At 42.3% G+C, this 15029-nt stretch overlaps 1 protein-coding gene across 2 annotated transcripts in view; it reads left to right on the top strand.

The window, feature by feature from the left end:
• LOC140315983 (raftlin) overlaps positions 1-15029 on the top strand; it is a 120078-nt gene that overhangs the window by 7345 nt on the left and 97704 nt on the right. For both annotated transcript variants that reach the window (XM_072393621.1, XM_072393620.1), the window contains exon 2: positions 10392-10574. In XM_072393621.1, the coding sequence (XP_072249722.1) occupies positions 10427-10574 (148 nt within the window). In that variant the 5' untranslated portion in view covers positions 10392-10426. The remainder of the gene's footprint in view (positions 1-10391; positions 10575-15029) is intronic.

Below are 15029 nucleotides of genomic sequence, written 5' to 3'. Positions count from 1 at the left end.
CTCTGCCTCACTCATCATCCTTCATTCTTTTTCACCATCATCCTCTGCAATATGCATCGTCCTTGAACATTCAAAGCAAAAATAACTGATTCTCTGAGCTGAAAAAGCAATTCCACCTTTGGCACCGATGGCCTTCTTTTTGGTAGCTGGTAGAGGTTCAGGGTGGAGAAGGCTCCATTTTAAAGGTTTTTTGGAATCATTATGCAGCACAAAAAGACTTTTCATCATACAGGCGCTCACTAAAGTTCAATTAGCGTTTTACACAATAACTTATTAATTGATTTTTTTGCTTTTAATCAGTGTGCAGTGAAGCGCTGAAGTCATGATGTCAAAGCTAGGTTAGCCTTTGTTCCTCCAGCTTCTCTAACTCGAGTGCAATCTTTCATTTAGGCATTCCTTTCATCATCTCTCTGAAAAAATTAAGCAAGTCATTTTCCATTTTTTTTTGGCTACAGTCTCTGATTCCTAAAAAGTTACATTTAAAAAAAACTCAGTCTCATCCCGATTCTTCTTAACTACAAACTCTCGACTACAAAAGTCTTGCCCCTCAATAGAAAAGTCTTTCCTGTAAACTTAAAACTCTTAAAATCAGTGTTTGTCACTCTTAATATGTTTTTCAAGTCATCATACATGCGAGCGAGTCAACAGCTGTCGGTATATTTATCACTTTAGGAGAGATTATTCACCAAACACTGTATTTTGAATGTCAGCTTTTGACCCGTCACCTGCATAAACAGCACAGTCTCTCCAGATTTAATGTAATATGGACATTTGTCCACGCTGTCCAACACATAGGAATGTCACCGTCCATGGCTGCAATCTGTGGGGGGGGTCATGTAACCAGCCTTCATGTGACATATAAAACCAGCTGTAACCTCATAGTTTTTCTGCTGTTCTAACCGTGTATGCTGTAGCATTTGGACCAAACCAATGAGAGTTTAGGAGAAAAGGGAAGTAAGAAATTGATCTTGGCTGACGAATGGAAACCAAATCTGTGCAGGGAACAGTGAGGAAAACACAGTTTTGCTGCGGAGCAGTCATAGCACAATCTGTGGTGAAATCTGGTTGGTTGTTGTGAACATTTTGTTATCACTCAGTGGGTTTACATGATGAGATTAACTGGATTATAGCTACAGTTGGGTCCTTGTCTGAGGGTAATTATCCTTGGATATATGGCGGTGAATGAATGGAATCACTGGCACAAAGCATGTCATACCCCGGTACGATAGGTGGCGCTGTCCCCATTTCAGCTATCGCTAATAGAGCCACTTCCTGTTGACGTCTTCACCACCAACAACAACAAACTCAGGCATTCAGAAAGATGGCGAACGCAGAGCGAGATGAAGCTGCGTCCCTCTCCATCTGTGATGAGCTGGTTATGGCACAGACGATGCACAACGGAGCATTCTCCATCGCGCTGTTTCTTTCTTTCTGACGGCGGCGACAACAACAGTAATATCGTCTCCTTCGGCTTCCGGGTGACGATCGCGGGAACAAATCTGGAGCAGAACGCTCGATCCGATCCACTGTCGTCTACATGCACGTTAAGTGTGTTTGGATCGAGTTATCTTGGGGTCTTAATCCGATTTGATCCGTTTATTGTCAGATTAAGGTGTCTACATGAGCTGAATAACTCAGTCTTATTGTAATTTAGCCATTAATCCGATCCGATGGCCCGGATCTAACTGTACTGAATGAACACAACCACCTCGTATTTGGTCATCAAAATGGATTCCAGTGAGCACCGACTGGGTAAAAACCGTGAGTTTGGAGCATTCATAGGACCACTTCCACCTTTTTTCAACCAGCCAAAACAAGCTTACACAAAACATAAATGTGTAAAAGCATGTTTAATACTGTGATGAACATCGACTTCTCCTGTGATACAAGGATATATGTAGTGTTGTTCAGTCGACTAAGTTAAAGGGAATGCTCATACGAATACGTTAATAGGTTCAGAAATGGGTTCATTATTTTTCCAACAAGCTGATCATATGAAATGTTTTCAGGAAGACATTCTCAAAATGCCTTTTCACTGACTATCTGCTCAGTTTTGCAGTGAAAACGAGTCTAATCGATCAGCAGAAATACTCACTGTCTTTTCTGGTTATTCACTGGTTCTGGTGCCTGTGGTGCAGTGATAATCACAATCCCAGAGAGCACAACAACTGCCTGAAAATGATTCACGGTTCGTTTGAAAGTTTCCATCAGCTTTTCGAGGACGTTGATTAAATGTTTACGTCCCTTATCTAAACGGGGTTTGATGTAACGGAGGAGCAGCTGGGACTCAAATCTAAAACACTCACAGCGGTCCACCTCAGCGATATGTTGCTGATGCTGACGCTCTGCTGTTGCTCTTTATGTGCAGTTTCTTATACAACCATCACCATACAATGTCTTGGTGTTTCCACGCTCCTCCATCCATCCATTTTCTACACCCGCTTAATCCATCGGTCGGGTCGCTGGAGCCTTTCCCAGCAGTCTTTCCATATTCCTGACATTATTTTAAACATTAAATGCATTTATACCATGTAAACACATGGACCACATTTGACCTTCTTGTTCAATTAGGATAAACAAAGCCACACCTGAATAAATCATAAAGACGTTAACTCAAAGGACCCCTGGAGCTTATCTTAGAGTACAGCACAACAGCACAATTTGACGCCTTGGGAAAGAATAAGCCAATGATATCCCTGTGCAGTTCGTTACTGGAGAGCTAAATGGATGTTTTTATCTGTGACGCTCAAGACGAGCGTGAGCTGGTGCTCTCTTTGTAATCAGCTAACCATGAGAAACCTTTCAAGCTTTTGTGTTTTATGTTATGGGAACAGTTTGAATTAAAAGGACAGTTTAACAGCATCTATGAAGTAACTGTACGTTTACGACATTCACACTTTCACTTGAATTCTGAGGTTAAAGTTGGCTTTTTCCTGTGGGAGGATTTCTTAACTGGTGTGAACAGGACACATGGTTTGTGTCTGCATATTTTCTCCGTTATACACACTCATGTCTTGTTAGATCAAAGGTGAGGGACAAGGAAAGAGTGGGTGGACGGATGGAAAGATCATGACTCAGTGTGATCTACTCATAATCTTAAATCAGCTGGCCACCTTTCAAAGGAGCCTCAAAGTCGTAATAAGTTATTTACTGCTGAACATTTGAGGTTTGGTCTGTTTGTCCTTCTGTCTTCCTGTTTCTTACCTCACATGTTTCAACACTGACACACAGAAAAAAACAACCAGCTTCTTCAGCGCATGTGCGTTTTGACGACCCACGTCACCTGATCTCTCCGTCCAACTTGAAGTGCATGTAAATGGACTCACTGACTGTGACTTCACCAAAGGTCAGAGCATTAATATCCTGCCTGAGTGTCCATTGTCTTTTTTTCTCTTTTCTTTTCCATCCTCTCGGTTGAGAATTCAAGATGGCAAGACTGGAAGGAAGAAAGGGAAGACCGGGTGGGGGGGTTTCCATGTGTAGTATGGCAACCTTTTCAGTTATTCAGAAGCACAGAGGATTAGAGTTTTTTCAAAACTTGCTCGGTTCAGTTCATTTAAACTGGCGTCTAAACGCAGACCAAAAAAACTCGACCCATACCACTTACAAACAGCAGACCTGGTCTAAGCTGCCGTCATTTGGAGGGTCATGGCGGTGTGAAAGTTACGAATAACCTAAACCAGTCTTTGTGGTTGTTGTTTACGGTCAAGCCGGTTAAACTGTAAACAAATAAATTTACATAGTATTTTATAGCATTCCAATAAACACATCCTTTAAACCATACATCTTAAAACTTCACAGTAAACATATGAGCATATCAACATACATACATATATATACAACATTATAAGACGCGTATAATTTACTCTGAACACATCATTGTACAATCTGTTTGGTGCAATAAACAGTGCTAGCATATGGCTAACTAGCCGCTAATGTACAGAACTCATGGAAACTGCTGGTATGTTTCAGTAGCTTAATGCTAATCTGCCAAACAACCTATGTAGGAAAAACACATTTCCCGAATGTTTACAATGTTCAAAATAAACTTACCACGGGCAATATCTCAGAAGGTAAGTGAACGTATTCTTTAGTTTTATGTAGCCGGTATGCTTCTTTTAATGACGGCGAACAAGTTCCCGTTTTTTCCCGTTTTTTCCCGTTTCTTCTCGTTTTTTTCCTAACAAAATCACTTCCGGTTTTCGTCAAAACCCAAATCGACGTCATATAAACAAAATATATAGACCCTCCCTGAAGGAGTGGAAAGAGTGAACGCAACAGTGAAAGAAGTGCAGACTGACTCCAGGTAAAATGGTTTCAAAACTGCTGATGGTCGTACGGTTCATTTTCAGGGATTTTCCCTCATACATCATAAACCAAACCAAAAATGGTTTGAACCAGAAGTGGTTCTACATCAGCTCCCCGGTACAAAAAACATCCTGTACTATAAGAACCTTTCTTTATGATACTTTTTACATAGATTATCATGCACATACTTTCAAAGCCCAGTCGTAATCTGAGCTAAAAATGCACAAACAGAAGCTCTTTGTATGTAAAAGGTGTAAACTGGAAACCTCAATTAAAGAGTTTTTCTCCCCTAATTTAACGTTAATGAACCTGTCTACAGGTGAAAAAGCACTCCAAAACCACCTGTCGGCATGAGAAAAACTTCAGGAATCCAAGAGGTCATACTATAAGTGGACTTTTTGGACTTTCTGCTGTTGTTGGTCTTCTTTTCGTGACGTTCTCTTCTTTACGGAGCCATTGGCTGTACTTGTCCCTATCAATCCTGGATGATATCTGAACCAGAAGTGTCCAGAAGTGTCTCCACTTTTCTTGTGAGATTAAAAAAAGAGCACAAGTCATAACAAGACAAAAAGCATGAAGAAGATAAAGCATATGAAAGAGAGAGGGAGTGAGCAGGATTAAAAAGGAGACTATATGGAGAAGAACACAAGAACAGTGTGTCCTAATTAATGTCTTTCTACATTAATCCACTCTGAAGCTTGCCAAGCTGCTGGGTTTGATCTCTGAAATGTTACTATCAAAGCCTTGTAACAAGGTCCTGTAATGTGGGGAAGATCTCAGTCAGAAAGTATTAAGTTCTGTCGCAAATGCTGAAACATCTGTATGCTTAAGATGGGACTTTTGTTTGATCATCCATACTGATGTACAGTTTACTAATTAGAATAAGAGCAGTTTAAAGCCCCAGCAGCCAATATTTTCACATGAATAGTGGATCGAATGACATAATCTGAAGGCTGTCGCTTCCTCTAAAAGATTCACAAAGACTGGCCATGAAAGTCTGCAGTTCTGCGAGGCTTCAAGCCAAATTTAACCCATTGTTTCATTGTTTTAGTTTTGCAGCCTGAAGACTTTGCTGTCATCCAAAAATGGTATTATTTGTCAAACGTTTTGCAGTCTGCCGAGTACCAAACGCAACACAAGGTTGGCGACAAAAAGGGGATATTCACAAGGGGAATGAAAAACTAAGATGGAGACCAATTAAGAAAAGAATGGGACTAAAACTCCAACTTTATGGGGTCACCCTTGCAGCACCACTAAGCTGGAGCCCCAACTGCAGAGTGATTTGACCCAACACTCAATGGGGATTGTACCCTTTCCCACTGAAGACAAGAGCCAGATGTTAGTTTTTGTTTGTGTTTTCATTTTATACTTTTGGTTAAACAATCTAAACGGCAAAAAAATCTATCCACTAAAGGTTTAGTCTGTCCAGGCAAGGAACAGCTCACAACTCTTTGGTCACACTTTGGTCTTTCAGCATCAACAGAGCAGAATATTGTGAAAAGATTCAGGAAGTCTGGGGAAATCTCAGTGTGGAAAGGCCAAGGACGGAAACCTCTGTTGGATGACCCTGTAGCCCTCAGGCAGCACTGCGTGAGAAACCGTCAGGCCACCATGATCAATACAGCCACATGGGCTCAGGAGGAGCTCAGAAACAACACAGTCCTGCATCCAGAAATGTGAGCTGAAGCTGGATCACACAAGCAGGAAGCCATATATCAGCTCTGAGCAGAACCACGGCCCAGTTCTCTGGACTCCAGCTCATCTCAGATGGACAGAAAGACAGTGGACACGTGTTCTGTGGGCAGATGAGTCCACGTTTCAGCGGCTTCTGGGAAAAACTGCTGAGAAAGAGCATCCAGGCTGTTATCAGAGAAAGGTTTAAAGCCAGCGTCTGTGATGGTCTGGGGCTGCATCAGAGTCCATGGCATGGAGGGCTTCATCTGGGTGAAGGTACCACTGATGCACAGCTGGATGTTGGAGTTCTGGAGAGACAGATGCTGCCATCAAGGTGACGTCTTTTCCCGGGAGGTCCGTGGTTATTTCAGCAGGACGATGCCAGACCTCATTCTGCAGGACTTCCAGCAGCTTCATACACACAGAGTGTGTGAGCTCGGCTGCCTGCCTGCAGTCCACATCTGTCTCCTGCTGCTGATGTTGGAGCATCATGAAGAGGAGAACCAGACAACAACAACCAACGACCTGTTGAGCAGCTGAAATCAGCAGGAATGGACAGATTCCTCTGAAAAACTGCAACAATCAGTATCCTCAGTTCCCAAAGCATTAAAACGTATCAATAAAAGGAAGATGATGAAACAAAATGGGAAACATGTTACTATCTCAAATATTTTATCAATTAATTTCTTCTCGTTAGTCAGCAGAGACATGTAAAATCCCTTCTTTGGACTTGTGTCTGTTAATCAAATCTTCATCTTCATGACTGACTAACAAGCAATTATTTAAGATTAGAGCAATATCAGATGCGTGAGGTGATAATGGCAGTAGGGTTCTTTTAAGTATCTGTAAAAAAATCAATCAATTCAGCTTTAATAGTGTGCCAACTCCTCCGGAGAAGTAACCGTCTTTGACTCCAGTGATCAATGTGAGCACAGAAAGCAAAGCAAAGCTCAGACTGATGTTGACGCACTCACAGCAGAGATGTTGTCTGTCACATTCAGCACAATGCATGAGATGTTTTGATTTAAAAAAAGCAAAATCTATGTCCATGAAAGCAACTTTGCATCAATTTCAGCTGTGAGATGGGATTCTTATCGAATAAAACCTCAAAATGCCATTAGCAGGAGACTAAAGATGGAAAACGATGGCAAGAGGATCGTTGCTAATTCAGCAAAAGAAATCAATGGCCTTCTTTACTTTTCTTTTTCTTTTTTTTCTTTATCTACACAGCGTCTGTCTTCCATGAAAAGCTTCCCTAAGTCCCCGCCTGTCAATCTCCAGAAGCGCTGCTGCGAGGAGGAGGTGAGGCGGGGCGGGTGGAGGCTGTCACTGCCCGGAGCTCCAACCTCAGAGGAGTGGTTCAGGGCAAGAAAGTGTCTCAGAAACATCTCACATTTCCTCTGTCGCTACAACTAAAAATACTCCTGTGCGCCTTCACTTCACATCACCTCCTTGCTGATCTGAAGAAGCTATTCAAATATGAGCCTCTCCATTTTTTCCCCATCCACTTTGTTTTCCTTTCACACCACTCCCACGACCCCCTCTTCCTCCCAATCCTATTGTTCTGACGAGCTCCTCTGCACCTCTGGTAGACTACATGACAGAGCCTCACCCTCCCTGTTGTTGTGCCCTCTGTCCCCTGGGTTGGGGGAGAAATGATAAAAGCTATTTACAAGTAACTGTTGGCAACAAAGGAAACCGAAGACCTGGAAAAATTCAAGCTCTTTCTGTTCTGTGCTCTTTGATGGCAGATTGTTTGTGATGCTGCGCGGTGAACTGCAGCACAGCGTTCTGAGTATTAATTTGGGTAAAGAGCTTTCAAGGACTACGACTATGCCAGCTTCTACAGGCTATCTTTTTGTTCTTGAAACAGATTCAAAACACCTTCCCTGGTTGGCAAGTGCTGAGAGGCAACACCTCTGAGTATCTCCAACACGGGGAAAGCATTTAACACTGCCGAAGCTTTGTTCACACAAACCGAGCGGCTGGCTGCGTGCACGTGTTCTGTCACAGTCCACCAGCCTGCAGTCCATTTATGAAGCTTGCAGAGATATGATTGTGATTAATACAGCCCAACAAAGACATTCGTGTTAGTGCCACAGGAAACACTGCCTTTCATGACAACCATAATGAATCTCCTGCTTCATCTCTCCCTCTTTTTCTTCTCCCGGCACCTTTATATGCTGATCGCCCATTTTCTATTCAAACTCTAATTACACGGCCTTTTTTCCTCTGGACTCTACTTACCATGCATTACCTGCTGCCCACACCCCCATTTTCAGTAGAACAATCTCCAACCCCCATTTCCTCTCCCTCCTTTGATTGAATCTCACCTTTTCCATTCTTGCAGTTCACCTCATTAACAGAGCCCCGTCTGCTCGTTTCCTCTTTCGCCTCCCACTCCTTCCTACATCTGACCCACGCCCCTCCTCACTTCCTGTCCTGCCGTCTCTCGAGCGACGGCCCACTCTGAATCTGCCAAGACCCCGCAACATTCTGTAATTAGAAGGGAGCATAATAAAGTAACAAAGGGTTGCTCATCAGCCGAGGTGGAGGGAGAGGGCATCGCTGCCACCCATCCATCCATCCCTGGGTTTAATCAGCAGCACACAATAGGATGTCCATGCAGCCTCCAGAAAGAGGCAGTCATGCTGTCGCAAACCATTTGAGCGAGGCCGCGTTCACGGTACCCGCTCTTTAAGGTCTCCTCTTCCTCCACGGTTGTCTCTGTTAATTTGGTCTGTGAGGGAACAAACAAGGGAGAAAGAACACACGCTTCTTTACCTGTTTGTGACTTTATCCACAGACATCCATCTAGGAACTTCTTCTTGATTGGTTTTCCTTCTGAAATCCTGGAGGAATCGTATCAAATCCAAGTGTTTGCTTTTATGTGGGTGAGTGTACATATGTTGCTATGTCACAAAACATCAGTTATAGTGAGTTATGAGTCTGCTTATGTTGCTTGAAGTACTTCAGAATGACCATTTCAGGCAGTTTTCTTCTTCCATTCCTCATCACAAGTGGACATATTACACTTCTTCTTTTATTTGCTGTTTGTTATGACACTGCGACTCATTTATTTTGAGTGATATGTTTTTTTTAACACATGCATTCAGATAATCATCCAAAAATGAATGACCTAAAGGAGCATAACGCATTTTATTACTCAGTCTGTGCACATAATAAAACCAGCATTCAAAACCATGAAAAGAGTTCTGATCTATAGCTGATGTAAAGTACTTTTTCATGTGAGTTATTTAGTTTTCTGCTTCACTGATTGCTGTGTAATTTTATGGATTCAATCAATTTGAAAATTGCACTTTGTCCTGTAGGATAAACTCAAATAATTTTGCTTGTTTTCAACCAAAGCGACCAATACGAGTTTTTTTTTTTCTGTGTATACCATCAGGTCGACTTTTGTAACTTTGTACAATACCTGATGTCTCCTCTCCTTTGTTCGGTCGGTGTAAACTCAAGCTGATATTATGCATCATTAAAAAATACCTCCCAGTGAAGCTACAGGTTCCCTTTAGCCATGTTTGGCAAAACCTGGGGACATCAATGCAGTCTCAAGCACAGGACACAAAAGCAGGAAGCAGTAACACGAAGGACATAAAAATAAACCTTCATAACATGTAGAATCCAAAAACAGAAACCCCAATGCCCAAAAAGCGAGGGACAAGGGTCTGGCAAAGAACAAAGCAAACCAATGAGAATAAATGCAGAGGGAAGGGATGACTAATAAAAGGCAGAGGCAGCAATCAGTAACCAAAACCAGGTGTGAAACAAAGTCTGGCAGCAGAACAAGAAAGAAAACACAACGAGGTACGCTGCACAAAATAAAACAGGAAGTAATGCTGGGGTGCAAATGGAAAACTGGTAACAAAATAAAGCTGAACACAATGAAAAACATCCATTGTCTATACTCGCTTTGTCCAGTTCAGGGTGGCGGTGGAGCTGGAGCCTATCCCAGCTGCATCTGAGCATAAAGCAGGGTTCACCCCATCACAGGGCCAGCACAGAGATAAACAAGTAGAGATGCTCATTCAGTCCCAGGGTTCATTTTGAATCAGCAGTTAGCCTGATGTGCATGTTTTTGTACTGTGGGAGGAAGCCGGAATACCCTGAGAGAACCCAAGCATGCACGAGAACATGCAAACTCCACACAGAAACCACACTGGGGCCCAATGCAAAACACGAAAATCCAGAAAAGGAGCTCAGCATAAAGACAGAAGAACAAGGAATGCACTGAAATACAGAAAATCTTAGAAGATGGAGATTTCTTTGTGTTAGTTGCAGATAGGGTGGGAATTGTCGACTGCATAAACTCCACAAAGACATGTTTGTTTCACCTGTTTCATCCGTATACCATGAAAACCTTATTTCTGTTCTGTTTCGCTCTGTTCCAGGGTCTGTGCTCCAGTGTCTGGCGAGCTGTGGAGCCATGGGCTGCGGTCTGCGTAAGATGAAGCCGGTATCGGAGGAGAACAGTCCGGGGAAGATTTACTCCACCCTAAAGAGACCACAGGTGGAGACCAAGATGGGCTTGGCCTACACATACCGCTACTTAGACTTCCTGATTGGAAAAGATGGTAAGATGGACTCTTATCTATTTTTTTGTCATTGTGTGCATAATGCAGTCCTTTTTTAACATTCCTCCTTTTATTTTTAGTACAGTATCTGCATAGCTATCGCTGCTATAGATCCCCACAACCTCGTTTAACAGCTATGTCATGGACATTTTCTTCCACTGGCTCATAAAATGTGAATCACTGCCCCTTTCACATGCACAGCTGAGATGATGTGCATAGCTCAAGGCTTTTGCTGCACTGGGTTTCTGCATGATACGGCGTCAGCAAGCCTCACAAGTTTAACGGGCTGATTTCCAGCACAATATACGTCTCTGTGCTACGTGTAGTCGCCTATTTTTCTGAATAACGCTACCTCCAGTGCGATCAATCTGCCCGCCCCCCCCTCTGAAAACGCCATTGCACTTTATTTATCCCCAGGAAAAGAACGTTAAGGACTGGGAAGCTGAAGAGATCTATCAGTGATGGAATAAGAGCACGCTGGCTGTAATTTTCATCACAATTTTCTCTTAATGACAGAGTGTTAATTAGTGCTTGTTGTCTGTAAAGCGGCATCTATTATAATTTATTTTCTGACAGTCAGTCAAGCTTTGTGCTAATGATACAGAACTTTCAGACCGATCCATGTCAAACATCCTGCTGGCGGTCATAAATTATGTATGGCCGAGTCCATCCAATGAGCAGGAGATGCAAACTAAGTAAAAGGGTTCTTAAAAGGGGTAGAGAGTCTGTTTTCTCCAAGGTTACAAGTCTGATCCTGGTTGGTTTCGGTCTGTTTCAGCTGTTGAGACACCGGCTGCGTGCACTGACCCACCTGGTGAGCTGTTAACGAGTGTTAACTATGGATGGAGATGCTGCTGACAGACAAAGAGAGTCTGAGGCTGTCTTTGCTGTGCATGGAAATATGGAAATTAATCAGTTCCCTTTACAAAGATAGCACCCGCCCACATTAAGACACACAGAACAGGCCGGTGGAGTCTCCTCCACTCCTTCCTCTCCTCTATCTGTGGTGTTTATGAGACGGAAGGTGGGCGTTGCTTCCTGAGAAGCAAAGACCTGACTGTGTGGCTCTGGGACGCCTCTGTGTCTTTGTTATTGTCTAAAGAGGAGCGTTCATGTGTTTGTGATGCACTCTAAACTTAAAATGAGCTCAGCTTCCCAAAATATAATCTGGCCAGAAAGCTCTGGGGTTTTAAGGTAAATGTTGTGTCATTTTAGACCGCATAAAGTTTGATTATATCACATTAAGTTATCCTTAAGAGATTTTCTGGCTGCAGCATTCAGCTGTTTTCAGTGAAAAGTTGTTTTTCTCAGAAGTTGGTAGAGACAAAAAACTAAAGATGCTAAAAGAATGATTAGAATTGTCCAGACATGGAAGAAGTGAGTTCATAGAGATTTAAAACTAAAACTATAGGATATTTATTGGATTTTATCTGGACATACCCTGCTAAACACATACAACAGAAACCAAAGAATTGAATGATTTGCAAGCATTTACGACCTATAATTTTGAAATAGTTTTAATTATGCACATTTGTGCATCTCTTCCTGTTTTTTGTACAGTTCTTATCGCCGCTAAACTATAAAAAATTGTTGCCATCTGCCCAAAACAATCCACTGACAAAAAATGACCACAAATATTTCGACCCGCAGTCGCACATTTGTGATAGCTGGTTGGACTTCTGTCTTTTCTAGCACCCTGCTCTGTGAAAAGGATCCCACCTAAAGCTACCATCAGTCCATATATATATACAACAAATGGACCATATTTATAAAGCAGTGAATCCTAAAACTTCCAAAATGCAGTATTTGTGCACATAAAGCATTTGAGCTGTTTTGCTCATCTGATGAGATGAGACAAAATATATTTAAATGCACACAAATAATCTTTTTGTGCTCTAAATCTAAAAAAGATCCACAAATTCATCCTGATAGTCATGTGGTCACTGCCCTCCTCTCATTTGTCAGACATACTGCTTTGCTTCCACTTCACTCCTGTGACATTTTGCAGACCGCCCACAGAATCCAAACAAAGATAGAAAGACTAGAGCCATTTTAAGTCCTCTGCTTCATCTCAAAATGACACAGAACCTGGAGGATGTGTTCAAATCACAGGTGAAACGTCAGATTATCAGACGGTATGCAAACACGCTGACATCCTCTCTCTGTCTGATCGATTCAGAAAGTAGGAAGTAATCTCCTAATGATGGGCACTGCCGGGGTAAAGGTGTAAGTTAATTTAAGATTAGGATGAGATTAGGGTTAAACAGTAATGGGTGTCATTAAGACTAAGGTGAGTTAATGGGAAACTAATTTGGGAATGTGTATTAACCAGCAAGGGAGGGGCAAGAGTGCTATATGAAACCATCACTCAGTTATTTCTGCCTCTGACAATTACAGCTGAAATGGCGGAGGGAGGAGGGTAGCTGATAGTTGTGGGGGTGTTGCAGGGGAGGAGGGGGGATGCTACGGGAAGCAGGGAGATGTAGTGGGCACCGTGTTCACTCTGACAGTTGATTAGTCTCCATTAGTTTGTCAGGCAGACTGGGCTGGATGGATGAAGCAGCCGAGCGGCGTCAAGGGACCGCGCAGGCTTCTCTGCCCACCATCCTCTGGGGCCTGACAGGAGGGTGGGGCAGGGAGGGAGGTGGGAGGTGGCACCTCCCTTTTGAACTGTGTGTGTTTGGCCCATCGCCATATTTCTATCATTATCTTTGAGTATGCCTTATATTGGTGGGGGTTGGTACTTACTGTAATCATTTTCCTCTTGCCTTGTCTCTCCATCACTGTCAGGAAGCCTCTGGTTTATGCTTCTTTTCTTAAAATGTGTGCGCCCTGGTCTGTTTCCCATAGGAACACATTAAGTGTGAGGATTCAGTTTGTATGTGTGGCCCCAGAATATGAATTATTTCCCTGCATCAGCACATTTTCAGGTTGAAGGGGTTAGTGTGTTACTCATGGCTGTAATTACCTTGTACCAAGTATGTAAGTGAAGGTAATGATTCATGCGCCTGGTCCTTTTCTACAGGAAACTTGTAAAATATTCAAACGGAGTCAAAGATTATTAATAAGAAAACAGTCTGTGGTACTGTAGAGCTGTAGGGCACGGTCATAAATACGGACACTTAGCACTGTTAGCTTCAACAGAAATCTGTGATCATTTTTGATTCAACATTTTGGGTAATTACATGCAATTTTCGAAGGTTATGAGTTGTGTTACGTGACAAATAACTCTGTAGAGTTTTCTAGCGTTTATATTCAGAGCTGTTTGCTTTGTGGTCACAGATTTGAGACTCTTACTTTTTGAATGCCAGTCCTCCATCATAAAACCTTTACGGTTTACAAACAATACAGTTAAATATTTCAAACTTTCTTTGTTTCTGTGCCGGTAGCCTTGCTCTGACATTCCAACCCAATAAAAAACCAAAATAAAAGTTACTGAATTTGTGCCGATGGACACAAATTTAGCTTTTTCTTGTTCTTCCATCATGTTTGCAGAAGACGAGGCACTGATCAGCAAGCTATCCAGAAAAAGGAGATTTGTAGCAGGTTTTTATTTTCTTTAGGCGAGCCATGATGGTTTCCTAAACCTAACCATTTAGTTTTTAATGCCTAAACTCAACCTGAAGAAAACTGAAGTGTAAAACTAACACAAGTCTGATCTGTGACGCTTTTAACTCCAGCTCACCAGTGGAAAAAGGGGCCATAATGCATTCATTATACAATAAGGAAAACCAGAAGCAAAAAGGAAAACATATAATCATAATAAATGTTAAACAGAGCTGGTCTCGCTTGAGTCACGATGATCGATGATCCCTTAGTTTCTTCACCTCCTGACATGTTCTAGTGAAAGTGTTGCTTCTGGAAATTAGCCAGCTCTCTTCTCCTGCACTCATTCACCACGAAAGACGTCAACAGAGTCCGACAAAGGCGACAAGGCGCGCTCGCCAAAATATAAAGCAAGAGAGACAGATGTTCACCAATTCTCCAGTTGTGTCTGAGGCCCCTTTGAGCAAAGAAGTACCATATTTTTCGGGCTATAAAGTGCATTAAATTAAACAAAACTCAGATAAGTCAAACTTTATTCAACTTACTTCTTGTACTGTGAATGATTGCGTTGAGTTTGAAATCCGCTTCTAAAGGAATGAATGAATGCACCTTAATGTTGAAGCACAGATCGTATTACTCCGCGAGGTTCGTGACTACGGTGGCCCGTAATGCTCAATCCATAAAGCAGTGCAGCTTCGTAGCTTTCCAAGGCCGTGCTAAAACATTTTGACAGATTTTTGAGCACCATGTACCACATAAAATCGGTTCTAGGTCAGAAAGCACAACCAGAATTAATTCATACATTAGGCGCACTGTCAGTTTTTGAGAAAATTAAAGGATTTTAAGTGCGCCTTGTGGTCCGAAAAATACGGTATGTGTCAAAGCACACGATTCTCAATCCAACAGAGC

The sequence above is a fragment of the Leuresthes tenuis genome, unplaced genomic scaffold (genome assembly GCF_036924035.1).
Source record: "Leuresthes tenuis unplaced genomic scaffold, fLeuTen1.0.hap1 SCAF_10, whole genome shotgun sequence".
Classification (NCBI taxonomy): Eukaryota; Metazoa; Chordata; class Actinopteri; order Atheriniformes; family Atherinopsidae; genus Leuresthes; species Leuresthes tenuis.
Note: the sequence above shows the minus strand (reverse complement) of the source record. Positions and strands in the feature narration are given on the sequence as shown.